The 27,247-nt window shown below is 42.4% G+C and overlaps 3 protein-coding genes and 1 non-coding gene across 8 annotated transcripts; 2 read left to right on the top strand and 2 right to left on the bottom strand.

Moving 5' to 3' along the window:
- The first annotated feature begins 430 nt into the window (after window positions 1-430).
- LOC101784816 (sister-chromatid cohesion protein 3) lies at window positions 431-8,991 on the top strand. 3 transcript variants are annotated; one of them, XM_004979804.4, is made up of 22 exons: window positions 431-559; window positions 664-814; window positions 1,502-1,614; window positions 1,692-1,784; window positions 1,936-2,099; window positions 2,178-2,414; window positions 2,580-2,724; window positions 2,824-3,002; window positions 3,522-3,667; window positions 3,838-3,965; window positions 4,065-4,238; window positions 5,280-5,441; window positions 5,518-5,718; window positions 5,796-5,933; window positions 6,027-6,227; window positions 6,331-6,475; window positions 6,574-6,680; window positions 6,826-6,966; window positions 7,600-7,865; window positions 7,945-8,069; window positions 8,151-8,450; window positions 8,558-8,991. In XM_004979804.4, exons 1-22 carry the CDS (start codon window positions 527-529, stop codon window positions 8,569-8,571), a joined length of 3,363 nt encoding a protein of 1,120 aa, XP_004979861.1. In that variant the 5' UTR covers window positions 431-526; the 3' UTR covers window positions 8,572-8,991. The 3 variants fall into 3 exon arrangements, with proteins under 3 accessions (XP_004979861.1, XP_022684937.1, XP_022684936.1); XM_022829202.1 differs by having other exon boundaries at window positions 3,522-3,661; window positions 8,590-8,935; XM_022829201.1 differs by having other exon boundaries at window positions 8,590-8,935.
- Window positions 8,992-9,299: 308 nt separating this feature from the next.
- TRNAN-GUU lies at window positions 9,300-9,373 on the bottom strand. Its single transcript has one exon. It is a non-coding gene; the product is annotated as a tRNA-Asn (tRNA).
- Window positions 9,374-9,469: 96 nt separating this feature from the next.
- On the top strand, window positions 9,470-16,804 carry LOC101784145 (nodulin homeobox). 3 transcript variants are annotated; one of them, XM_004979800.3, is made up of 17 exons: window positions 9,472-9,736; window positions 10,734-10,859; window positions 10,937-11,092; window positions 11,465-11,548; window positions 11,649-11,774; window positions 12,613-12,828; window positions 13,240-13,371; window positions 13,463-13,558; window positions 13,642-13,803; window positions 13,925-14,213; window positions 14,293-14,409; window positions 14,495-14,564; window positions 14,751-14,811; window positions 15,073-15,180; window positions 15,270-15,728; window positions 15,820-15,854; window positions 15,976-16,804. In XM_004979800.3, the coding sequence occupies exons 2-17, from the start codon at window positions 10,734-10,736 to the stop codon at window positions 16,514-16,516; spliced, it is 2,778 nt and encodes a 925-aa protein (XP_004979857.1). In that variant the 5' UTR covers window positions 9,472-9,736; the 3' UTR covers window positions 16,517-16,804. The 3 variants fall into 3 exon arrangements, with proteins under 3 accessions (XP_004979858.1, XP_004979857.1, XP_022684920.1); XM_004979801.3 differs by lacking the exon at window positions 15,820-15,854 and having other exon boundaries at window positions 9,470-9,736; window positions 15,976-16,011; XM_022829185.1 differs by lacking the exons at window positions 9,472-9,736; window positions 10,734-10,859 and having other exon boundaries at window positions 11,063-11,092; window positions 11,632-11,774.
- A 6,249-nt stretch (window positions 16,805-23,053) lies between these two features.
- On the bottom strand, window positions 23,054-23,830 carry LOC101783735 (dirigent protein 1). Its single transcript, XM_004979799.4, has one exon. The coding sequence runs from the start codon at window positions 23,754-23,756 to the stop codon at window positions 23,253-23,255; it is 504 nt and encodes a 167-aa protein (XP_004979856.1). The 5' UTR covers window positions 23,757-23,830; the 3' UTR covers window positions 23,054-23,252.
- Between the last annotated feature and the right edge of the window lie 3,417 nt (window positions 23,831-27,247).

The raw sequence follows: 27,247 nt of genomic DNA, 5'->3' as shown, positions 1-27,247 counted from the left end.
GTACAACATAACAAGTGGTAGTGGATAATTTTCTCCAGCTTGTGAAAGCCAAAGCTCCAGAAAACACCTCCTCCCCTACTATGAAAAATGAATTAGAAGGAAGCTGCTTTCTTCAAAGCACCTAGAAGGAAGTTGGTCTCTTTGATTGGCTTTCAGCTTTTCTTGAAAGACAAAGCACTTTGAAAGCCCAACCAAAAGGATCCTGATGCACGACTTATTTTCCAGAAATCAATCGATATACTGGAAATTGTTCAAGACAAGTTTTGTGAGAAGAAATTAATGTCGAAGAAATTTAAGAGACGCTTTGTTGGTCTATACTCTATAATTGGGTCCGGGCCCTTTCCAGTTTCCGTATTCGCACTTGCAAGACGGGTTTGAGCTGTTTACGCCTTCTCTGTGTTCCCTCCGTCCCCTTCCCTTCCATCCCGACCCCGCCTCTTTCCTTTTCCATTTCCCTCGCAAACGAGCCCCAAAATCTCTCCTTCTAGGGTTTGCTTCTCCCGCGCCGCTAGATCCGGAACCCCCGATGGAGGAGACGCTCGCCTCCATGCGCCGCCCGGTAAGCCTCCCGCCTCGCCGGCGTCGCCACTGGGTCCCTTTGTTCGCTCGGACTTCGGCGAGCATCTGCTGAATTTCTGTTTTGGTGGGGGGTTCGTGCTGCAGAAGCGCGGGCGCCCGCCGAAGCCGCGGGAGGAGTACCACGCGGACTTCGAGGAGGACGACGACGCGGAAGGGCTCGCGCCGCCCCATTCCAAGCGGAAGCGCGCCGCCTCCGCCGCCGCCGCCGCGGCTCTGGAGGACCAGGCACTCATCGGTCAGCCACCGTTTCTCTTGCTCCCTCTGAATTTGCTGAATTGGGCGGGTTCCAAGCTTCTGATGGGGTCTAGCTTAGCTGGTGGGTTCAGGAAAACTAGGCGCCTGGCTAGACTTTATGGTTGAGCCAACGCAGTGGCTTCTGCTCTGCACTGCACTGGATGTGGTAAACCCATTGCCTCTCTGTGGCAAATTGGTGGCAAATTTGACACTGCACGGCGAGCCAAATTGATGTTGTATTAGTGTACTTTGGTGAACTACGTGACTATGCCTAGTTTGTTTCGGGAAATTTTGCTGAGCCTTAGGGTCCATCATCAAGGAAATGCTGGGTTGCTTGATGAAAAGGTGTACGATTTAGCAATTAGTGACCTTGTTTTGGAGTGTGAAAGAATAATACACATGGTGGGGAGAAAAAAAGGGATAGTTCCCTTGGATCATGTTAGAGGCAGGGAGTTCAAATTAATGAAAGACATTGGTGACCCCATTGGATATGGTTCTTGCCCTGCTCATTCAAACATAATGCTGATGGCTTGTAGGACGATTTCTTTAGCTGAACTGTTACCTAGTCACTATTGGAGCATTTAAGGGATAGTATCAGAACATGCCTGAACTAAATTCTTTATTAGTAAATATATCATCTTTCATCTGTGCAAAACTTTCTTAATTCTTACAATCTTGCAAATTGCAGATATTATTAAACATAATGGCAGGCTGATCAACCATGCTGTCAAAAAGTTGGTTGAGGATTACGAATCCAACAAAAATTCAGTGATTTTTCAAATATTAGCCATGCTATTTGAGGTAATACTAGCACTTAGTATAGTTTTTTCTTGTTGCTGCTGCATTTGTTGATAAACCTGTGAATCTTGTTACTGCAGGCTTGTGGTGCCAAGCATGAGATTTATCCAGACTACCTTCATGAGTCAGATGTGGACGACATTGTATTGTCCCTTGTTGAGCTAGCTCGAAAAATATCCTTTTTGACCTTTTCAGAAGAGTTAACAGAGAATCATTCTCTGTAGATAGGTTCCCCAATATTCATATCATATAATGTTACCCCAAGATTGAACTAACATATATGTTTTCTCGTGACCAATTCGTGAGACCTTAACTCCAAAATAGGGTCTGGTGGAGGATAATTATAGCACAAAACAGAAGGACCTTAAACACTTCAAGGAGAACCTGGTTTCTTTTTGGGATAGCTTTGTCCTTGAATGTCAGAATGGCCCACTGTTTGATGATATCTTATTCCAAAAGATCAAGGATTATGTGGTTGCTTTATCATGGTAATTTAGGCTCACTGTACCTGTTTATTTTTCATTCTCTAGTATGCATGCATGTAATATGCTGATTTGGTATCTCAGTACTCCTCCAAGAGTATATCGTCAAGTAGCTTCATTGGTTGGGCTCCAGCTTGTAACATCATTCATATCTGTTGCTAAGACTCTTAGTGGACAACGCGAGACCACTCAAAGGCAGTTGAATGCAGAGAAAAAGAAGCAGAGTGATGGACCACTCGTTGAATCTCTGAACAACAGATTAACTCTTACTCATGAACACATTACATACTTGGAGGAATATATGCGGAAGATATTCAGTGGGTGAGACCTTTTACAAATGAAATGCATGTGTACTTTAGTATACATATTAATTTTTACTGCATTTTAGAATTTTACACGCACCTCAATAAACTCACTTGCATTGATGTCAAGTACGTACATTCATGGTAGTTTAGTTGGTGCTGAATTTTTCTTTACCACCTGTAGGTTATTCATGCACCGTTATCGTGATGTTGATCCTGAGATCAGGATGGCATGTATCAAATCCCTTGGTATTTGGGTTGTCTCGTATCCATCACTTTTTTTGCAAGATATATATCTCAAGTATCTTGGGTGGACACTAAATGACAAGGTAACAAATATTTTAGTTCAGTCCTTTTCTCATTAGAACTTTTACTGAGTCTGATAATGAAGATTTACACTCTTCATTTTGTTCATTCCGTCATTGTAGAATGCTGGAGTTAGAAGGGCTTCCATTCTTGCCTTGCAAAGTCTATATGAAGTGGATGACAACATACCATCCCTCGGTCTCTTTACCGAGAGGTTTTATAGCAGGATGATCCAGCTTGCTGATGATATTGATGTTTCAGTAGCTGTGTCAGCTATAGGACTCATCAAGCAATTACTGAGGTGTGTCTAGGCAAGATATACCTTTTTGCTCTTCTTATCCAGTTCACTGCAGGATATGCTTATATATTTTGCCTGCACACTCATAAGCTAGATGTGAACACTCCATGTAGCCAAAGTGCATCGTCTGCCATGTTTTGGAACCTGTAGCCTTTGTTAATATGACATTCCAACAAGCTCAACCAGTGCAACCGTTGCCTGTTAGAATGACAATAATGTGATGCTATGAAAAACTGTACAATTTACTCTTAACACTAATTTCATTTGTAGAAACTGAAGTGTAAAAAATATTTAGGCTTGAGACCTTTGAGTTTGAGAGTAAGTGAAGTGATCACTCCTCAGGAAGTTCTCATTATATACATGCTTGGCATGTTGCATAAAGTTTATCTGGCCTAATATGGCTAAGGGTCACTCATTCTATTTGCTAAACAAGTCGAGTAATGATCTCCCAAAAGTTAACATGAAAATACAGCCATTTGGTTCTCAAAACAAAATAACAAATATTGATCTTTTTGTTTGCAGGCATCAGCTGTTGAGTGATGACGATTTGGGGCCACTGTATGATTTGCTTATTGATGAGCCTCCAATGATCAGGCGTGCGATAGGTGAATTAGTTTATGATCACCTAATAGCGCAAAACATCAAGACATCTCATCCTGGAGGTAGAGGTACTTTCCTCTTCAAGCTTTCTACATTTTTTTCTCAAACAATGCAGGAGTGCTTTGTGTCATTCCATTAAGAAGATAATAAAAATAAAAGCTTTCTACTTTCATGTGCCAAATTGCCAATACCTATCAAACTACCTTTTCAGTTTAGTTATTAATTGTATGCTTTCCAGATGGGGAAAATGAGCCCTCTGAAGTTCATATTGGCCGAATGCTGCAAATCCTTAGGGAATTTTCAGATGACCCGGTCCTTAGTTCATATGTCATTGATGATATTTGGGATGACATGAAGGCTATGAGAGTATGCTCCTCAAATTTGATTACATTTGTTCTTGGAAATATTTATAATTTATTGTTGTCAGTGAGTCATTACTGAGAACTGAAATATGATGATTTATAGGACTGGAGGTGTATGATTTCTCTGCTTCTGGATGAAAATCCAGCAATTGAGCTTACTGATATGGATGGAACAAACCTAGTTCGAATGCTGCAAGCCTCTGCAAAGAAGGCTGTTGGGGAAAGAATAATACCCGCAATGGACAACAGAAAGTTGTACTATAATAAAGGCCAAAAGGTGTGTAGTTCATTTGTGCAGTATCATATTTTACTTTAGTAAATTTGTCAATGGTTGGTAGTGCCATTCTTGACATTTGTCGCATTGCCCGATTAGTGTTGTTATCGGACAGTTGATTTCTATTTTAGTTCCAGCTTGGGAGATGTTAGGTCTTCAACCATTCTATGCAGAAGCTAGTTTAGGTTTATTGAATGCTAAAAATGTCCTCCATTTGGTTCCATAATAAATATTCCTATTGATTATTGAATAGTAATGATTATTGCGTAAAAAGCACTTGCAAGCCAATTTTATGAACTCTATGATATTTTTGGTGTTAATTAGTTCTACCTGTTATGTTTAAGGGAGTTCTAGATTAACCAGTTTGGTTGTGTACTGAACTGGGTTTAGGGTTAGAGCAGGCTGCTTCTGTGGTGCAAATGAGCTGGTGCATGTGCTACTTGCAAGCAAACAGGGGCACTACAATATCAGTTCAACCTGCAACCCTGGTTTATTTAGTTGTACATTTCTTCTATTAACCGATCCCAACCCATAGTAACTAACGTAAACAGTCTGATTTCAGTTAATTCTGGGTGGGTTCATAGTTACTGTTGTTGATTGCTAACACCAGCTGTCTACTACTCACCGGAAGGAATGTAAAGTCTTCTAAATAAGTAGACATCCCAGGATCAGCCTACTGTTAAACAGAAGACACATTAGCTAAATTGTTGAATGCAAACTTCTATTTTCTGATATCTGGGGAAATCCATTTTAGTTTTTTTCTCTCGAACGACGCAGGAGAACTGCATGTCATCTCATTAAGAGAGAAATCCATTTTAGTTACTAAAAACGCATCTAGGTCCTCAAAATCTGTCTTAAATTCCTTTCTTTTGTCACTTTTCCCCTTGACTGCTTCAGCTTATATCTGTGTTATTTTCAGAGTCTTCCTGATCTAGTCTTAATTAAATGTGCTCATGTCATCAGTGCTTTTCTTTGGAACAATTTACACTTTTTACTTTGTTCAAAATTTTCTAGTGTTATTACTAAGGCATAAAAGTATTACAGGAAACATTGGAAAATAGCAGGCGTGAAATAACAGTTGCCTTGTTGACGAGGTATCCACAGCTTTTAAGAAAATACATGTCTGACAAAGCTAAGATATCGCCCCTAGTTGATATGATGGTTCTTTTGAAACTTGAGATGTATTCATTCAAGAGACAAGAGAAGGTCAGTGGTGAAAGTTATATCTTCTGCTTACACTTGCTGTTGAACTATAAATAAATTCTTGAATATCTTCATTCAGCATTTCAAGGCAGCCATAGATCTCATCTATGATGCCTTCTTCAAACATGGCGAGAAGGACGCGCTGAGATCTTGCATCAAGGCACTTGCTTTCTGTTGCACTGAGTGCCAGGCTGATCTTAAAGACTATGCTGAAAATAAACTTAAGAATCTTGAAGATGAGTTGGTTTTGAAAGTCAAAACTGCAATTAAGGAAGTCGAGGTACGTCTATTTGTGTTATTTTTGACTTTTGTCTGTGCTGAAGTCATGATGATAATATGGTAAGATTGGCATTACAGGCAGGTGATGATGAATACTCCCTGTTGGTTAATTTGAAGCGGCTTTATGAACTTCAGCTTTCAAAACCTGTAAAAAATGATAGTTTATTTGAGGATATGTATCGTATCCTCAGTCATTTAAGAGAGATGGATAATGAGGTATGAACCCTTTCATTTTTTAGTTTTAGCACTCTCATCTTTTCATAGGATCAGCTGATGGTAGCATATTGAGCTTGTTTTCATATTTTTTAGGTGAAGAGCTTTCTCCTACTCAATATGTACCTTCAAGTAGCATGGTGCCTTCATGCAATTGATGGTGAAAACCCATCTGAAACATCTATTGATGAACTTTTATCCAAGCAAAGCTCACTTTTCGATCAACTCTATTATTATTTGGTTGTCCTGCCTACTTATCAAAAAGAGGGAAGGAGCACCACTGTACTCTCTTGCCGAGTAAGACTTTCTGAATTCTGAAATATGAAGAGCATGTTGTCATGTTGGTATGCCTCCATCGTTACATTGGGCTAATTAACTTATTTGTTTGCTTTATTTTTAGGTCTGCATCATTACTGCAGAGATGTGGTGCTTGTTTAAGAAGTCCAAATATTCTTCGACTAGACTAGAGAGTTTGGGTTATCTCCCACAATTAGATATGGTTCAAAAGTTCTGGAAACTTTGTGAACAACAGCTCAATATATCAGGTCTTGTCTGGTTACACTCCTGCTTTCTCATGATATTAGTAGAGTATGTATCTTTTCCATTGCTGATAACTGAAAATTGATCAATTATCTGTCCTCAGATGAAACAGAAGATGAAGATGCAAATGAAGAGTATGTTGAAGACACAAACAGGGATGCTGTCATGATTGCAGCTGCAAAGCTAGTGCTTGCTGATACAGTACCAAAGGTTTGTGCTGCATTTTCTTCTGGTGATAGGCTCTCAACGTATACTTCCAATTACAATGCTGCTATTTTAACCTTTAGAAAAAGGGTTGCTTTGAATTCTTTGTTTGAAAGACAAGTAAAATTTCATTGTTTCTTTCTGTTTGCAGGACTATCTTGGTCCAGAGATTGTTTCTCACTATGTCTCTCATGGAACAAGTACAACTGAGATAATCAAACATCTAATTACCTCTCTAAAGAAAAATGCAGACTTCGACATGGCAGCTCTGTTTTTTGAGGCATTGAAAAGGGTAAATATATGTTTTTCTCAGTGCATATATAATGTATGTTCATAAGAAATAAGGGTGATATTAATTATTAGTAGTGTTTCCTCTGCATGAAAAACAATATTAATTTCTCTTGTATTGAGTTATTATTACTACCATATCCCCAAAGAAATGTTAAATAATAGCTGTTTTGGAGAATTTAGTCCATCCAGCATCGTCAAGGTGAAGGATGTACATTAGTGATCTATAAAATGTTGAAAACGGAAGAAGGAAAACACTAACTAGTTAATCTCTCATTGGAATACCTACACTGATTGCGTAGGACTATGAGGTACTTCCTCACAAAGAAAAGCAACACCCCAGAATATCTGTAGGCTAACTCTACAAAATTCTACCAAAGGTTTTTGTCTAAAATCGTATAACAGTGCTTCTGAAATGAAAATTTGCACAGTATCTTGTTATATTTTACTGGGGGGAGTATATGGCTCCTTTTGCTTGTTTTACCACTGTGGTTTTTACTTTTAGTTCATCGTTTCCAGTGTTTTAAATATTTGCTGACTGAAATTTAAGAATATTACTTTTATAAGTGCACCAGTTTATCTTGCTTCTGTGTTCGAGTTTGTTCAAATAAATCATTCTATGTTTTCATCCATATAGGCATATGAACGGTACATGACCCATGTTAACGACGGAGAAAACCAAACCCTGACTGGCAAGTCTTATTCGGAATGTCAAGATCTTGCTAGTCGGCTGGCAGGGTCCTATGTTGGCGCGGCTCGCAATAAAAACAAGTCTGAGATCTTCAAGATTATCCAAGATGGTGTTTCTTTTGCCTTTGCGGACCTTCCAAATCAATTGCCATTCCTTGAGGCTGCTCTTCTACCATTTGTTTCTAAACTTCCATCGGCAGATATACCAGATATGTATGTCATTGGGCTGCATGCTTTCTTTGTGCTTTGCTTGCTTCAAATCTTTAATTTTGAACTATCTTTTTGCATGTAGCCTGGCAGATGTAGAGAAGAGGACTCAAGATGCAGATATGAATGGAGATGAAAGTGCTTGGCGCCCATATTTTACATTTGTGGAGCACCTACGCGAAAAACATGCAAAGAATGAGGTTTTGCACGGTGTGTTAAACTCCCTCTCTTTATTGACCGTGCCTGTCTCTTTTTCTGTATATTGTGGCTGATCTCTTGTTCCAATTCCAGAGGAGGAAGAAAAACCTGTGAAGCGACGAGGCCGCCCGAGAAAGGTCAGAGACGTACCAGAGGCACCAAATATACCAGATGTACGCGGGAAGAAACTCTTTAAAGATGATGGGCACAACTCTAGTGATGAGGAGTCTATCAGTGCCTCTGACCACCACGGCCATGGCGAAGATGATGACAGCGACGATGATGCAAATCAGCCCCTGATCAACACGATCAGGTCTTCTTCTGCTAAGCTACGATCCCTGAAGGTATCGCAACAGGGAACAAGCAGCCGCAAAGGAGCTCCTGGGCCATCAGGTATATTTCAGGATTTTGTCTCTTAAGTAGGATGTCCTGATGAAGTTGTAGGAGAATGATGTTCTCTTTCAGCCTCCCCCATTTATAACCTGGACATGTTATTTCAGCAAGCAATAGCTGAGAGGATGCACTAACGCAGATGCAGCAGTCACGACGAAATTCAGGCTTGCCCAGCTTCATGAGGAAAACAGACCAGGCGGCGCTGCAGTCTTCATCTGCTGGTTAACTGCTTGTTTTAGACATTTAGGCGTTGTAGATTATTGTACTTAGGTGCTCACTCGCTTCCTGTAGAGAGTGCATGGTGTGCTTTATCTGAACTCGATTGTTGGTACTGAGTCCAATTCTGCTGTTGGAACTTCACACTCAGTTGTCACGATTTGTTGCTGAGGCTAGTATAGTTAAAAGCCTTAATGGTAACTTGGAGCTGCCGTCTGATGAAACTTGCGATGTTCAAATTGGATCTGGGCAAGAGCTCAATTTTTTAATTTCTCTCAGCTGATTTAGCAAAATAAAAAGGAGCAGAATCTGAGTTTTATATTTATTTTAGTGAATTCCAAACAGACCTGACATATAGCTAAAGTATTTAATGCTGAGGTGGTTAACATAACAGGAAAAAGAGCAAAGTAGAAAAGCAGAATCCAAGTTTTAAATCTGTTTCAGTGAATTTCAAACAAACATGTTACATAGCTAATGCATTAAATGCTGAGGTAGCTAAGCAAAAAGCAAATATATCGCTAAAGTATTTCTTGCTGAGGTAGTTAGCATAATCAAAGCAAAAAGAGCAAATAAAAAAAAATTAGAATCAATGTTTTAAATTTGTTTCAACGAATTTCAAATTTAAAAAAAATTCGCTAGAAGGAGGGCTTGAACCTCCGACCTTGTGGTTAACAGCCACACGCTCTAACCAACTGAGCTATTCCAGCAGTTGTTGGTGTGGTTCCTCCGCTCCCCTCCAAATTACCAGCCCAACCTCGCAAGTCAAAACGATGACGGATTTCCACCGAACCGAAAATAAACCCATCCTCCAGCCCTAGGGACAAAACAAATCAGCCCACCTCGTGCTCTCTCACCTTCCCCTCTCCCTCGCCGGCCGGCCGGCCGAGCCCCGCCTCCGCCGCTCCTCCCTCCACTCCCGCCGGAGCGCAGCTCGCTGCCAGCCTCCCCGACGCCCTCTCCCTCCCGTCGCCGCCCGCCGCTGCCGCTGCCGCTGGGCTGGTGCGGAGAGGAGCGGAGGGAGATCCGCCCGGCTCGGGCTCCACAGCTTCGCCGCCGACCGCCGACTGAAGGTCAGTGTCCCCTCCTCCCCCGCCGCGGCCCGGGTCGCCCTTCCTCCCCGCGATCCGCCTCCCGCCTCGCCGCGGTCTCCCGTGCTGCGTGGTGGTGCCGTGCGTACCTGCTAGTGGCAGCTTGTTTTGCTTGGGGTGAGGTTTTGAGCCGGATTTGATGTCCATCTACATTTCTTAGCTTGTTGCTCGTAGGTGCTCTTTACAATTCTGGCTAAAAGGGAGCAGCTTCAAACTCCCTTTGAACTGTTTGTCTCTTGGAATGGCTCCATAGCTTGGAACTACTGCCTACATTTCCTGCAATGGCAGATGAGAATGGACAGCAGTGAGTTGACCTGCTGAAGGGGTTTTTAGTTTCTATTTAAATCCAGTAGAAACCGGTCAGTGTGTCACTGTACCATGGGCGCTTCCCTTTCACATTCTCTGTGCCCGCATACAAATTTCTGAGCTTGCCGAGAGAAGAGGCCTCACGTAGATTTTGGATGGGAGTGGTTTGAGTGTCAGCATCAGTTCATGCAAGTTTCTGCATTTCTCATTTAGCTCAGTGTACTGTTCATGAAGAGCTTGTACTTCTCAGCATTTCTTATTAGATTCCTTAGGATGTTAATGCAATGTTCAGAAATAGCTGTTTTCCAAAGTTCTGTTGAAGATATTTGTTGCCTAATATAATATAACTCTGAATTTTGAAGTTGTAAATTTTGGGTAGGTGCTTAAAACTTTCCCTGTTCTATATAGATAGGGAATGAAGACTGAGTGATTAAAAATTTATTGCAGTGTGCTCAAAAGATGTTATTGAGCTGTGCTTCATGAACATACTGTACATGACGCAATGATTATTTACTGTTTTTCTTTTCTGTCGTAATGGATCAACTATCTCAGTTCTTATTAGATTCTTTGCAAATATCATAGATACATATTGTTGGCCACTTCCTGACTGAATAGAATACAATTTACTTGACCTCGTTGGATCTTTAGAATTTCCATGCTGTTTTGGATTCAGATGATAGACATGGTGTCTGCTATTGAAGAGCTTAGTGGGCTGACTACTAAAGAACTTGGTGAGATGCTGAAGGAGTCAGACAGCTTTGTTTTGCAGTCCAAGACAGAAGATGGAAGTCCAAAGCAGGTACTTATTTTAGAATATTTACGTATGTTGCAAATTGCAATGCCTGTCCGCTGACATATGTTTTTTTTTCCTTGTAGGTGGACATGGAAAAACTTGTGTCCTCACTTCCTCTTCATCTCCTTGCTGTATGTTTGGAGCTTGGGCAAGGCTCGGATATGGCTTATGTGCTTCGTGGTGTGCGCTTTTTGCATAGTTTGTCTGAGCTAGCATCCCGCCATACTAGACTGGAGCAGGTTACTCCTTTCACTATGTCACATAAGTTTCGCATATGGCACCATCATAATGTTTCTTACATACTTTGATGCATTGAGGATTTTTTATATTCAATGTTGAAAGTTAGCTAATGAATCACATCACATTGGTAGGATACTAGGATAACTAAGTCTTCATATTTTTCTCATTACGATTTAAACTGAACCAATTCAAGTTTTTTGTCCGAGGCTACTTGGAATATAACGGAGCTTCTTTGTTACCTTTAGATTGATAATGTTTGTTTCCAATCAAACTTGACTTGTTTAATGTTTGGAGTTTTACTTTCTGGTTGATTCATTTTAGCCAGATGATGATCACATAGCTTAATGCATGTGCATTATATTTCCATGCAGGTTCTTCTTGATGATGTCAAGATATCAGAACAAGTCATGGACTTGATATTCTTCCTACTTTCTATTCTTGCTCACAGAAAGAAGGTTTCAACAAGTTCAACCAATAATATTTGTTCAGTCATGTTTGCTCCACTTTAAATTATATTTGATACTAATTCTGGTAACAGCTATTGTTCTAAATTAGGAGAATAATGTTGGTGCTTCTCCGCTTGTACATGCATCACTTGTAGCAGCGAGTCTTCATCTGTTGACAAGTTACTTCTCTTCCCAGTGGCATGAACTTGTCCATATTCTGCTTGCACATCCAAAGGTAACATGTGCATTTAGCATAGGACCACAGTGTGATGTGTTAATTTATCCTAAAAAAACACTTATCAATTTTTCCATCCACATTTTTCTGAGACAAAGTTGATTTTAGCCCCCATGTCAATTCAGCGCTGCTTTTATTTTGCTTCCTGATCTGCTAAATTTTATTTGTTCCTTCTTCAGGAGCAGCTTCTCTATACTAAATTTTATTTTGCAGCCAAGGTTGATTCTTGGATTCGTCTCTATGAATTTTGTGTGTTAACTTTATCCTTGAGTTCCATTTTAAATACTTTTCAGCTAGCTGTGTATGGCATTCTAGTGATTCAGTCAAATCAGCGATCATTCCAGGCTGCCATGTTAATTGTGAATCCAAACTGTATCAGAAAGGCTTGCAGTTTGACTTGAGACTACTTTTGTGCATTAGAGTTATTCTGCTTGAATTTTGTATACCTACAGATGTACCTTCTTATTTTTCACATCAGCGATGCTGTTAAAACTTAGTTTGTTTATCTGGTTTATATCACATTGTATGTAACATAGTAATGACAGATCCCTTGATAATCGTTACTGCCTTGTAAGAAAATATAGTTTGTGCTAAAGTTTTGCTGGCTATTTTCCATGTATGTGCTGTACTGCCGTGAGTTCAACTTTTTGCTTGTGTATGTTGTTCAGAAAGATTCTATTGAAGCACCTTTGTCTTTTTTGTAACACTTTGTGTACTTACTCTTTCATAATATTTTTCTTTCAACAACATGCTATTCAGCAATATGTGTATCTGCTTTATGAACACTTATAACTCAAATCAATAGTCTCTGAATTAACATTTAATGTTTCATGGTCAGGTTGATATTTTTATGGACGTGGCCTTTGATAGTCTGCATGAAGATGTTAGATTGTTGAGTATCAGATTATCAGCAATGGGCTTGAGTGATGTTCCTGTTGGTTCTTTGGAGTGCCACCTTGCTCACTTCATCTGCCAACAGTGTGAAACATCGTTGCAATTTCTTTTGCTGCTGTGTCAGCAAAAGCTGTTTCGAGATCGTATTTTAAAAAATAAGGTCTGGCCTTTCTTTCAAGGCATAATTTTTTATGCTATCTATGGGAAAAAGGAATACTTAGTTCAATTTCCCTTTCTTCTGCATCATGGGAGATCAGTAGTTGCTATGCTATACGCCTATACCGTTTCATGGTATAAAGTTTAAAACAGCAACATATCATGCTGACTATGATTTTTTCCTCGCTGTCAGTGATATTGTAGTTTACATGGTACTTACTGTTGCTAGTCTTTTCTGTGCCTAGAAGGTTCACAAAGTGGACACTAATATAGTTGTTTTTGGTGAAGCTACACTTTTTCTGCAGTTTTATTTTAAAACTATTAGTTAGGCCGTCTGTATTGGCAAGTACATACTGTTATATACAGTCAGTGCTCTTGGAAGCTGGCATCTAAATGAATTTATCACTCAATGCAGGAACTCTCTAGAAACGGAGGCATACTGTCGCTTTCTCACACTATATTAAAGTTAGTTGTTCCTGAATGTTTGAAGGGATCAACTGATCTTGTTGCTTCAGTTTCCAGGCTAAAGGCTAAGATACTTTCTATTGTATGCTAACAGCACATGATATATTCATAATTGGAATGGAGTAGCGCATACCTAAAATTAGTTACTGATTAAATGTTTGATAATTTTCCAGCTGTTGCAACTTTGTGAAGCTGAAAGTGTATCTTACCTCGATGAAGTTGCCACTTCCCCAAACAGCATGCGGCTAGGGCAAACCTTGGCTCTAGAGGTCAGTTCTCTTGGGGTTGACTCTATCTGCTGCTACTCTAAATTATGTTCAGATTCTCAAAAGTTTTTGCATGATTACTGCAGGTTCTCAATTTGCTAAAGACTGCATTTGGAAGAAAACAAAAAATTACTTCTGATTCTCATAATAAGAGTTACCCCATGGGATCTGTGCTTATCAGTGCATTGCGTCTAGTTGATGTGTTTTCTGACGATTCAAACTTCAGATCGTCCTTTATGACTAACACTGTAAGATTTTTGCTGAGTAACTACTTTCATTATCTTTTAACTCTTGCATTTTCTTTAGAATCTTTTTTAAGCCAAGGTAATGCTTTATTTCAGCTTCTTTTTTGTTCCATCAATTTTGCAGGTTCCCTTTCTGACCCAGATTCTAGCAATTCCTCATGATGAGTTTGTTTTGAGTTGGTGCTCAGTCAATCTACCTGTGGTTGAGGAAGATGCAAATCTAGATTATGATCCATTTGGTGCCGTTGAGGTGGCACTGTTAGCTTCTGATAATGCGTTGACTGAAGCTAAAGCTAACTATTCATGCCCTTTTCGCCCTAGCCTGCCTTCAATGGCATATGCACAGACAAGAACATCATGTGTAGTGAAAATAATAGCAAATCTGCATGTTTTTGTTCCAAATATATGTGAAGGTTAGATTATTCTTACTTTCTATGGGCTTTACAAATTTGCGAGACATTGTTGAAAGAAAGTCTATTGTCCTGTCAACAGAGCAAGAAAGAGATCTTTTTCTTCAGAACTTTCAAAAGTACTTGATGTCAGGGAGCCCTAAACAATCAGTGGACCAGCCTAATGATTTTAAGGCCACTAAAGTCTGTATAAACTTAGGTAATGTAGCTCTGATATTTCTAGTTATCTTTTGGTTAAACGTACTCAATTATGTTGCATCTAACCTCTTCTGTGGATTTTGTAGGATCTTTGTCTGATTATGCTAAAACATTGATTCCTAACTTCTTAAATGAGGAAGACGTGCAATTGTTAAGGTGCTTAAAGTCATTTTTACTAATTTTTATACTGTATCCAGGTTTTCCCAATCGATGATTAAGCACTTGTTTTTACATGCCTGAATTTATTGTTCAAGTTTTGATTATACTTTATTGTGTGCTTGATAATGTAATGCTTTGAATGCCTTGTGTGTATTTCTAAGCTTCTGTTTCCCCTTTTGGTAGTGATTTTTCTGATAAGCTACAAACTTGGTGTAAATCACAAGTTGGACAGGTTGCACAACAGGTTTGTTTTCTTCACTCAATGATTATGCGAATAAGATAGCTATCAAAAATGCTGAAATGTTACATTTTGTTGGCAGTGAAATCTCATTTTTATCAGTACAGATATTTTGTTAGCCATCAATACATTAAGCATTCTTTACTTGTGTGGTTGTTAAATGCTTGGGTACTTGCATTAGGTGGTCAATTTGCTGTAGCAGTTTTCTTCAAATCTTTTTTCAATCTGTGTTTAATTGTTGGATGTTCTCATTATGAGATGTTTCAGGTGGTACATACTGATACTCCATCAGAAAGCAAGGAAGACTTGCACCCAGTGCAGCAGCCCTTGCCAACACAAGCAAGCACTCCTGACTCCTTTATGAATAACCTGAAGGTAAACACATAGTTGAATTCATTCGTTAAACATCACTGGTGATTGGGTTCATAGTGAATTGGTTTCTAACTGGTAGCTGGTGACAACAGGATGTGCAGAACATGGAAGTGTCTACAACAGCACCCTCGACAAAGCTAGAGGGAAATGCTACGGATGAGACTCCAAAGAACTCTAGAAATGGTGGTTTCCTGCAGAATGCAGTTGGTCAAGACCTAGTCCATCTTGGCGTTGCAAGAACAGCCAGTGCAGGCTTCTCGGCTGTCTCTTCTGGTGTTAATACTGGATACCAGCGCAGCAAAATGGACCTCGATCCAGCATCCAGCACTGTGGATCATTTTAAAACACCGGAACTTTCAAAAGAAAGTGGTCTCCAGGAAGACGAGAAAGGAGATACTAGTATGTATGATGACAGGCAACCTAAGAGAAGGAAACGGACCATTATGAACGATGAGCAAATAGATGAACTAGAAACGGCTCTAGTAGATGAGCCTGATATGCACAAGAATGCTGTTTTATTGCAGAATTGGTCAGAGAAGTTGAGCATGCAGGTATAGGTCTTTCACTTGAACATTCTCTTGTCAGGTCTAACTACTCTATATGCATTTCTCATTCATGAAAAATACGGCCGTGCTTTTGTAGGGCCCAGAGATCACAGCATCACAACTTAAAAACTGGTAAAACTGTGAATCTTCCTTAGTTATTTGTCCTTTGAAATTACTTCCATTAAATCTACAACACTGTTTGTGGGCTTTCCATCACCAGCTATTTGTAACAGCGTTTTCCTGTAAATTCCAGGTTGAACAATCGGAAAGCTAAGCTTGCTCGCATAGCAAAAGAAAGAGGAGTGCCATTTGAGGGGGAGAATTCTGATAAGCCATCCACACCAGCTACTCCCCATCTTGGTGAGTCCTCCGAAAGTGCCGGGGAGGACAGCTATCTGCCCCCTGCAAGGGTGATGAACGCTATATCCAAAGGCAGACTGGTGAGCCCAGACAGCAGTGAGCTGACATCGTCGGCCGAGTTCTCCCAGAACATGATGCTGAGCCGCCCATTCACAAGGTCCTTCTCGTTTGAGCCTGGCCGTCTCGTCTCGCTGGTCGACGGTGATGGGAAGGAGGTCGGCCGGGGGAAGATCTTCCATGCCCCTCCTGGTAAAAGCTCCACGGAGAGCCGCCTCTGCGTGGTCGATGTCACTGAGCTCAGGATCGAGAAGTGGAGGGAGCTCCCCCACCCCTCCGAGGCGTCCGGGAGGACGTTCCAGGAGGCTGAGGTGAGGAATGGCGGTGTGATCAGGGTGCCGTGGGACGTCGTCAGGCTAGCACCTGTGGCACAGTAGGTAAGAGGCAGAAACTCTTGGTTTTGGGGGGCCGGAGGTGGAAGCTTTGGATACCAGGAGAGCACAGCCGAGCAGGGCAAAGCTTTGGTTTAGGGTGAGAGATCAGAAGCTGATGGGTCTCTGGATGTTAGGGCAAGCCAGCTGCTTAACAAGTGACTAACGTTATGTAAAACCTGTCGATAACGGTGACTGTTGTATCCGTTAACTGAATGCTAGACCTGGACATGTTCACTGAGTTATGCCCAAGATGGTTACCAATGTTACTGTTATAGTTCTCGTGTACTCGCACTTGAGACCTAGTTTTTTTGCCCATGGTTTTTGCCTTCGTTGAAGTAGTAGGGTACGGATGGTGTGGATTCTTTTTCCTCGTGTCTGTCCCTGCGCCTACTGTTGAACAAGAGGCGACCAGGTTGAGCTTGGCTGTTCTCCTCTACTCCGTGGTCAGGTTAGGAACACAGCTCCCAGGAAACATGGACACACGATGTTCCCTTATCAGAGGGATGCTACTGTCCTGATCATTTGGTAGAAAACGCAGGTGACCCATCCGAGGCCCTGACCCACACTCTGTCTATACGTATCATGATAGCTAGGGCCTCTGGTCGAGAGTATTAGAGCATACGTGATACTTTTGAGAGGATTTTATTGATCGATTGAGATAACAGAGTAGATTAAAGAGGGTTTACAGTTATATCGCTGATCGAGTGAGATATTAGAGGAAACCAAAGAAGCTACTACAATCCTTTGTGCATGGAGCAGCATAAACTCAAAACGAGAGTTGAAGTATACTTTGTTGCAGTAGTGTTTAGCTAGTTCATGTCCACCTTGAAGCGTTTGTCATCTTTAATCTGCAAATGTAAAGCCGTCGAATCGGCGAATCGCAAGAACAAGATTTGGATAGAATTTCTATGGAGACCGATGGACTGTGAGAGTCAATACTAGGTCAATTCCGAGAGTGAATACTAGGTCAATTTGGATCAGCAAAGTCCTGGATCTTTCAATAAAAGGGGTCCATTCTGGGCTTTCCCATCTTAATTTCTCTTCTCTTTTCCCATTTATTCTCAAATTAATTCCTTAAAATTCCCCTGTCCCTGTTCATCAAACGGTAGGAGGTAAGGCGAACATTCTCGTGTTCATAGTGTGACATCCTGTTTTAGTTTAGTGTATGAGGCTGTGCAGATACTTTGCCGTCATTAACTTACCCACAGGGAACAATCGTCAGCACATGAGCTCCGTTGCTTCCTCTGCTCCATGGCCAGGCCCCGGAGGACATGCTACTCTGCGATGCCATCGCGCGGCGCCCCTGTTTGATATGGGCCGACTGATACCTATGCCCGTCCTGTTCGTCTTCCTCTGTTCCTCATCTTTCGTTGCAGAAGCGAGCATGGATTGGGGCATGAACACCTATTTCATCCAGGTGCAGTTCGAGTTCAATAAGATTCTTAAGGTGCATGGATTGGCGAGCTTGTCCATGTCCTCTGGCCTCTGCGAGGAGGCCAGCGAAGAGGTCCACACCAAGGAGAACTCTCTGAAACCGGAAGCAACAATGATGTTTCTGAAGCTAAATTAGCAACTTCAAGCTTGCTTAAAAATGCTCATGAAATTTGTTCTGACTCGATCCCAGATCGATATGGTGAGTTCATCCAATGTTGGCGAGCTACAGCAACTGCACACGCAAACTGAATTGTACACGGATGCAGAGACTCTGTCCGCGGACGATCAAATTCATACGAACGCCATGACATTGTGTTGATCAGTTCATGTGAAATAGCTGAGCATGCGTGTTAGTGCTTCACCTCCATATATCTACCTCACTACAGCTTCTGGTTGTTGCTTGAAGGGAGAAATTTTACCATGTTACATCGAGAGATCTCATTGGCGGGTTGAGACATTAGAGGAAAGCAAAGAGACTTCAAAAATTATTTGCGCGTCAATTTGTCGGAGCAACGCTGCCACTTGAACCATGGTTATTTTGTGAATCTCATTTGGACGCAGCATGTTGACCTCCAGCGTCATCCTATCTGTTCCGAAACATTTATCATCTCCAAAAGTCCAGAATCACAGTAATTATCTTGTAATGGAGTTCTCGGAATTCGAAGTTCGACGGGAGAAAATGTGCGGTGTTTCGCAGCGCCACTTTAGCTTTGGCCAACGATGATCCATGTGTTGGGGTTTGCTAATGCTAGTGGCCACTGGTAGGTTACGGAGGAATTCTCAGGTTTACCGGACGCCATCACGCTCCCCTTCTCTCTGGAGGGTCCCTCTGGTAAAGTAGTCCGCGATATTTGCCACGAGGATACTCGAAGCCAAAGGCGTGCGCGGTGCGAGCTCCGGCGGCTGGGAGGAGAGGGAGGGAAGCCAGAGACGTCCGGAACTCTGCGGCGCTCCGGCGAGCCGCGGCGTGAGGCGGAAGCAGCGTCCCTCGCGTCCCCCGGGGGTGGACCTGGGTACCCAGGAGCCGTCCGATCCGACGTTTGAGGCACAGATCGACTGAATCGCGAGCGGAGAGGCCAAAGGCGCTCTGCCTCGTCACAAACAGAGTCGACGCCGGAGGCCGTGGCGCGGTGCTCCGCCGGCTCCGGCGAAGTAGAGCGGCAGGAGGGCTGCTCACTAGGTTGTCCGCCGTCGAGAGCGCCACCGGCAGCGCGTGCCCGGACGCCGGAGGCCATAGATATTCACTTATTCAGATTGGAATTCAGGATTGTTTGTTTCAACCATGCCAAAAATTATTCGGGCTGACTGCTCCAAACCGTTCGTTCATACAGTCATCCGTGCTTCTCTGAACTATCTGTCTCCATCAGACAGGTTTCCAGCCCACAAGCTATTCTGGGCTTCAACAGTCATCAGAAAGGTGAGTCGTTTTGCATTTGACAAGCATGTGAAACGATGGAAACAAATCAAGATTGTCAGTTCCACCAAACAGTTTACTTTGATAATCTGATTGATTGGTCACTGCAGTATTGATTCGATTGGCGGAACTGGATTGGATCGCGGCGGAGGAATTTTTCATGCCGGCTCAGGTTACAGACTCTCCTGTAACTGGATCGGCAAATGAGGAGACCAGCAGCTGGAATTCTGAACCGGCAAGGATCATGCACTGCCATAACGAGGTGCTGAACAATCAGGGACAGGGCGACAGAGACTTGCATTGCCTAGCTACTTCAGTGCACTGTCAAGAGAACGATATCTGTGATGATCAGAGGAGACGGTAATTCACGCACCAGATTGCTCTGGGTCTTTCTGGGATATTTTCTGATGCCACACCAGGTTCCATCACTCTGTTTGAGCTTTGAGGCAGCATCGCTCATGTAAACTGAATGAGTGAACACGGATGCAGAGTCTATATGCAGAGTTCAGGCGATCACCTATGATCACATTCATAGGAACACCGTGACATTGTGCTGATCAGCTGGAGCCGGTCCATGTGAAATAGCTGGGCATGCGTGTTAGTTCTTCCACCACCACAAACGGAAACTTCATGAGATGCATGCCATTTTCGTGAGAGGGAATTCACCTCTATATATATGTCTACCTCACTACATCTTCTGGTTGCTGCTTGAAGGGAAAAGTTTTACCATGTTGCTTCGGGAGATCTCATTTCGAGTTGAGACATTGGAGGCAACCAAAGAGACTTCAACAATTCTTTGCGCATCAATTTATCGGAGCAAGGCTGCAACTTGAACCATGTCTGTGTTGTGAATCTCATTTGGCAGTAGTAGGTCAATCTCTTGTGTCATCCTATATGTTCTGAAACATTTACCATCTCCAATCTGCAAGTTGATCCGGCGCATCACAAGAATTAGCTTGCAAAGGGGTTATGAAATTTGGAAGTTTGAATGAACAAAATGTGTGGTGTTTCATGGAGATACGGATAAAGAAAGCGATGGCAACAAATTATGGATTCGGAGTTTTTATTTAATGTGGAGTTTAATACTACAATTTTCCTAAATCCAACGTGAAGCTACGATTAGATAATCTTAATATCCTAACTTCATCCAAAAGTTTGAGATAAATGGAGCTCCAAGTGGCTAATCCATTTGAGCCTAAAACCTATACAATAAGCTTAAAAAAGATAAGGAATTAGCATCAACTTACCTCCTATAGACTCAAACTCCAAGGAAACCAAGCTGAAAACCTTCCCCCACATTTTTCCAGTTTTTTCGATTTTCAGGCAGCACCTCCCCCGACCAGTGACTGTGCTGTCGGGAGGAGGAAGAAGGCTCAGGTGGCTGTTTTGTTGCCCATTTCTAGGGACGGGTCGCCCCGTGACCTGACCCTGGAGAATCATTTGCAGGGACGGGCCACGGGGTGAATGTTTCTTCAGGGACAAGCCGGATGCTAAAGTAGCCCCCCATTTTGTAAGTGTGGGTGGTAATTTCACCCGCCCCTAGAAAAAACGGGACAATCCTACAAATCATTTTTTTCAATCGTGCTGTAGGTGCGCTCCTGTAAAACAAATGGAGCTCACCTTTGTAGTAGTGTAACGATTACACATGTATAAACTGAATGTACCTAGATGCAGGGAATCTTTCTGCAGAGTTCAGACGATCACCGATATGATGATCACATTCACAGGAACACCGTGCGACATTGTGTTGATTAGCTGGTGCCAATTCATGTGAAATAGCTGAGTATGCGTGTTAGTACTTCCACCACCGAAAAAATTTCATGAGAGGCATGCCATTTTCGTGAGAGGGGAATTCACCTCTATATCTACCTCAGTACAGCTTCAGGTTGCTGCTTGAAGGGAAAGATTTTACCATGTTGCTTTGAGGGGTCTCATTTCTGGTTGAGACATTAGAGGAGACCAAAGAGACTTCGACAGTTCTTTGTGCATCATTTAGTCAGAGCAAGGCTGCAACATGGACCATGGCTGTGTTGTAGATCTCATTTGGTAGTAGTAGGTCCATATCTTGCATCATCTTATCTGTTCTGCAACTTAATCATCTCCAAGTTGATCCGGTCAATCACAAGAATTATCTTGCAAATGGGGCTTGAAATTTTGAACTTTGCCATAAAACAAATATGTGGTGTTTCATGGAGATATGGATAAAGAAGCGATGGCAACAATTTTCCAAAATCCAACGTGTAGCTATGAAGTACCATTTTATAGGTGTAAATCTTGTTGCTTTGCTTATGCTTTTTGTAGATGGAAGTGATTGAATTGTTTGATGATCAATTTGTTGGACAACTAATGACAAGGCTATATGTAAATTTCTTCATTTATTCACCACGAATTTTTGGCATGCCACTTCAAAATGATTCAGTCAATGGAGATGGTAGCAATGTTTAAACCACAATTTCTAACTCTGTGAAATGCCGATTAATTCATTCTTGTGTTTGTAATGCCACATCCTGTATGTGCCTGCGCCTACTGCGCCGTTCACTATACCGGACGGCAACACTTGTCAGCGCACAAGCTTTAGCTTACTCTTCCCTTGCACTGGTAAAGCGCCACTGACGAGCTCCGGCATCTGGGTGATGTTAGGATCCTGTGCCAACTGAATGTACACAGATGGTCACAACGATCCTATGCCTGGATTAGTTGGCACTCAGTCCATTACGAACGCACAAGTGCTGAGCCTGAGCATATATATGCAGAAGCTCTGAAATAGGCTTGCTCCGGTGGTTGCTTCGTCAGGGCAAAATGAGTGTCATACAACACTTAGTGCTGGATGTATGTTCATTGAGGTATTGGAGGAAATATAAAACCATACACAATTTTGTTTATACACTATTCAAGAGCATCGTATTAAGCCATATTTTCACCGAGTGCCTCCCGTCTGGCACTCGGCAAACCCGCCGTTACCCCCGACGCCGTCAGCACGTATTTCGCCGAGTACATCTTTTCGCCGAGTGTTTTTTGGCCGTCGGCAAAATGTTTGCCGAGTGCTCGCGTTTTGACACTCGGCAAACTAGTCTTTGCCGACAGGAAATTTGCTGTGTGCTGTTTGCCGAGTGTTACACTCGGTAAAGCCGAGTATTTTCGTGTCTTCGCCGAGTGCCTGTGGCACTCGGCAAAGTGTCTGGTTCCCGTAGTGCATCTCTGATTGAGCCTTTTTCCCATGCATGATTACCAAGTCAGTTTCACTATGGGACACTAGTTTACTACCACACCTCTGAGTTGTACACAGAGATCTTGTAATGTGATAGACAACAGGGTTAACTCTTCGTTAGTGTACACTGATTCATCATTTTGTGATTCAGCATTTGGTAATAACAATTGTATTTCCACGCGGTAGTGGTGGAAGTTATATGGATGATCATGATCAGATCAGCATTCATCTCTCTCAAAAAAAGATCAGCATTCATCTTAATTCCCATAATTGCCCAACCAAAGCTAATACAAGTAGTTTCAATTTTGAAAGAAATCAGGAGTAATTTTCTTCAAATAAAAAAAATAAGAGGAAGGTTTCATCACTTGTTAGGAAGGTACGCTAGTCGGTTGCTAGAAAACTACTCATGCAAACTGAATGCCTACAGATGGTTAGAAGCATCGGATGCTTGGGTTAGTTGGGACTCATGCGCATCAACATGATATATATCCACGTGGAGATACATCAAACTGTTTATTTTCCTTTATTTCTCCATTTTCATAAAGAAAACAACTACTACCTCAATTCTTAAATGACGTTATTTACGGCAAGTAAATTATTTCATTCCAACACGTGTCACCCGGTGAGAGGAAGTTGCCACGTCGGACGCGCGCCGATGACACAGTAGCCAGCGTTCAGCTAGCTCAGGCGTCGACGAAGACGTCGAGCTCGAGCACGGCGTTGGGGTGGTCGAGGCTGACGGTCTTCCACAGCACGTACCCTCGCGCCATCCTGAACCTCCCCGTGCCGCCGACCACCGACAGCTCCCTCACCGGCGCACCGATGTCGTCCCTGCCGACGACGGTGACGGAGCTGCCGGCGTAGGGTCCCGAGGTGAGCACCACGTTCATGGTCACCAGCAGCTCGGGGTTCCCCGTCGACGCCCAGATGTAGTGCCCCTGCGCGCGCCCCACCGCCGACGACGACCTCGACGCGCTCTCCGTCAGCACGTCGTCGATCACGACGGTGTCGCCGAAGTGGCCCCGGGGACCGTTCAGCACCTGCACCGCCGTCGGCGACGGGCCCGTCAGCACGTCGTGCATGTAGAAGTGGAGGTGCGCCGACGCCGCCGAGACGGGCCGCGTCGCCGGGCCGGCGGCGAGGATGACGACGAGCAGGGCGACGGAGTAGAGCTTGCACGAAGCCATGGCGAGGAGGGGGTGTGTCCGTGTATCCGTGCGTGTTTTTCAGTGTGATGCTCGAGCCAGTGGCGTAGTGTGCAGCATGCTTATATAGACAGAACCAGCAGCAACAGCAACTTGATTTTTTTTTTTGTAAAAATCAAAACAAATTTTGCCCAGATTTCATCACCTTACAAGCTACAAGTATATCCAATAATAAGGATCAAGTTCGTCTCACTAAATGTAAAAAGATTCAATCATCTTTACAAAGGGAAAAGTTAAAAAAAAATTCAAATGGTTGTCATCCTCCGACACTGGTCCTTTTCTAGCGGTTGTCCTGCACCACACTGATTGCCAATGGTCCCTGATCGATCATGACCTGTGTCGGTGGGTCGCTGCTCGTGCCATATCGACAACAGGATGGGGTTGTTTGGACATGATGATTGGTGGACCTGTCTTGCCCAATAAGTACATTTTATTGCATAACAGTTTTGTTTCTTGTAAAAAAAGATGATAATTTTATTTCTTGTGACAGTTTCTATATAGGTTTTGAGATATTTTATACCTAATAAACTGCACACTGAATGCATTTTACCGTATCCAATTAGTGGTGATCAAAGGGAGCGGCGGACCAAGCGGTCTAATTGGCCGTACGGAACGAGCGTAATCTGTTCATATTCATTAGGTACTAGTTCAGCAGCAAGGGATGCCTCTCTTTTCTAAAACACCGTAAAATTAGCAGGATTATCTTACGATATTTTACAGTTTACACCTACACGAATCGCTGGTAGAAAATCCAGTGTTCTTTGTTCAAATTTGAAGCACTTAATTAAATTGACTTAGTTTGGAGCCAATCAGCCTTCAGGAAGCATAAAACTTATTGTTCATTGAATTGCAAGCTGAATAGAGCACAACATTACTATACTCCCCTCCTCATATGTTTCCTTCTTGTGCTAATACTAACAGGGATTAAAGGGTTTTGCACCAAGAAAATATTAGAAAGTTCCGGGAGGCTCCCTACACGCGCAGTCGCAAGTCACAAAGTCATGCAATTTTTCATGCGAAATATGGGTATGCACGGTGCGTGGGATGGATGATTATCATAAGAAATTCCCACCATATCATAAGATTCGCGTTCTTGAAAATCGGCACTTCTCCAAACCCAGAAGACAGATGGGATTCTAGGATTATCTTTTTGGGCAAAGACTTTTATGCATACTTCTTCTGGGTTATCTATACCATACTGTATTCTCGTAAGATGATACACGCTAGCTAAAGATCCACTAGGTGCTACGTCATAAGCACATTGGGAACGTAAATAATTGTAACCATTCAAACCCACAACATCAAGCCTCGCGCATAGCTTCCTTATCATCTCACTACACAGTACATCTGACTGAGTAGGGGATGCAATTCTTTTGTAGTCCTCGTTGGACTTACCAACTGGGACTAAAGGTGTCTCCACGAATGAGCTTTTTATTGAGGATCACCTTCAGTCCTGGGTCTCTCGATTTTTTTGAGGATGGAAGATCGTTTTGGCTAGCAGACAAGCTATGTCTGAGGCGGTGCATGGATAAGCCCTCAAATCGAGCAACACTGTTATTGACAGCTCACACAATGACAGTCACTGCCAAATAGGCTTTGTAACACCAATCTATCTATGGGATCCAAAGGCACGCAGCATCTTGCATTCAGGGGCGAGCCCACGATTTGAGTTATGGGTATTCAAAATTTTCAAATGTGATATTTTGACAGCCTGAAGTACCGATTTATAATATGTAATTTTTGTGCAATCACTTATATGTTGAAATAGGATGTCAGTTTTGCAAAATTAACTTACCAATTTTCCGAAGAATTAACTGACCAATCGTTCAATCCACGACTCAGCTATTGGCGTGATGCATTCCTGCAAAATTACAGGTTTGTTGCCGTGTTGGAGAGACAGAGAAGGGAGAATGGCCGTGCCGTGAAGCGTGTGCCCATGGCTGTCCTGCCGCCCGGCAGCTAGCCTCCGCTGCTCCGTGCACCCGGGCCCGCGGACATTTCCCTCGCACACAGGGTGCTGCGCGGCTCAACGACGCCCTCTGCGGCAAGCCACTCGCCGCCGCGGCACCTGCTCCCGGTGGCAGCAATCGCATAGGCTTCTCCTTCGAGCTGCAAAAGGAACGGAGGAGAAGACTTGTGCCCCTCGGACTGGGTGGGTTTCGGTGAATCATTGAGTAGTAGAGAGAATCGCCAGATTGGGCCATTTCTCCATTGGGCCAGGAGTGGGGAGGGGTGGGATAGTCTGTCTGTTTTGGGCTAAATTGCATGCTTCATAAACATGTTATTTTCTGTCTTCTTTGGTTTTCTGAATATATGCATGCACTGAGGCAGGCTCGGTGTGTAGCGTGTTGATCATTCTTTGAATTGCAGTCGTCCTAGACTCCATCTCATCGTACCACTCCTGAAAAAGGCTAGTGACAGCAGGACGCAAAGGGCTGAGACATAGGACCGTGTAAAAAGAAAATATCTCGACAAAGCAATGTATAGCGTGATGCTATTAGCATAATTTGCAGCAACAATTTATTATTTTGGGATGTGAATGGATAACGGTAAATTAATGCATTGCTTTTCTAATTTTGTTTAATTTTAGAAAATCTGTAGTATTATCAAGATATTTAGTGTAGTACAATAATTGTTTCCTAAATTAAATTCAAATAATCATATGTTATATTCTGTATGTTGCATTCACGCTTCTGCATATAATTTTTGGTTGCTTATTATGATTGTTCCATAATTTATTCAGGATTAACATATCTTTTGCTTCAGCTATCTGAATTTATGCCAATAGGAAAAACCGATCTTGTGCTAAAAATTAAAAAAGAAAAAGAAAAAAGGGGGAAAAAAGAGGGAGAAGACACTAGTTCAGTGGGCTATCAAACCGTCCAACCCATCAAGCCCAACCCATCCAAAATCGATGGGCCACATAAGTGTTGAGTGTAGTACGCCTTCAAATTATACATGTAGTTCATCTTCAATATGTATGTAGTTCACAAGAGGATTGCTAGTACTTTTCCGTGGCCCTTGTAAAAACTTCACTCTGTATATCTGCATCGAGATGGTTCTTGCTGAACCAAGCTATGAATTTGGCTTAATTTTTAGCCCGTCAGCCACGAGGAACATAAAACTCTCATTGGCTTAAACTTCAAATGTACTAAATGAAATACTGATTTTCCTACTTTTTTTTTGCTCTGTGGCTGGTAGAGAACCTTAAATTGACTTAATTTTCAGTCAATGAGCCTTGAGGAAGCATAAAACCTCATTGTTCATTGGATTGGAAACTGAATAGAGCAGAACATTACTGCTCTACTCCTCGTCTCTCCCAAACCCACCCCTGCTCAAATTCTTGTTTTTAAAAAGAAAAATGAAACGGAGAAGGCACTAGTTAATAAGTAGGCCATCAAACTGGCAAACCCATCAAGCATCACTGGTAGAAAACTCATCTTCCATCCACCCCTTTTGTCCCAGTTAATATT

Source organism: Setaria italica, chromosome VIII (assembly GCF_000263155.2).
Source record: "Setaria italica strain Yugu1 chromosome VIII, Setaria_italica_v2.0, whole genome shotgun sequence".
Lineage (NCBI taxonomy): Eukaryota > Viridiplantae > Streptophyta > Magnoliopsida > Poales > Poaceae > Setaria > Setaria italica.
The sequence above is the reverse complement of the archived record's forward strand: the minus strand, read 5'-3'. Positions and strand labels throughout refer to the sequence as shown.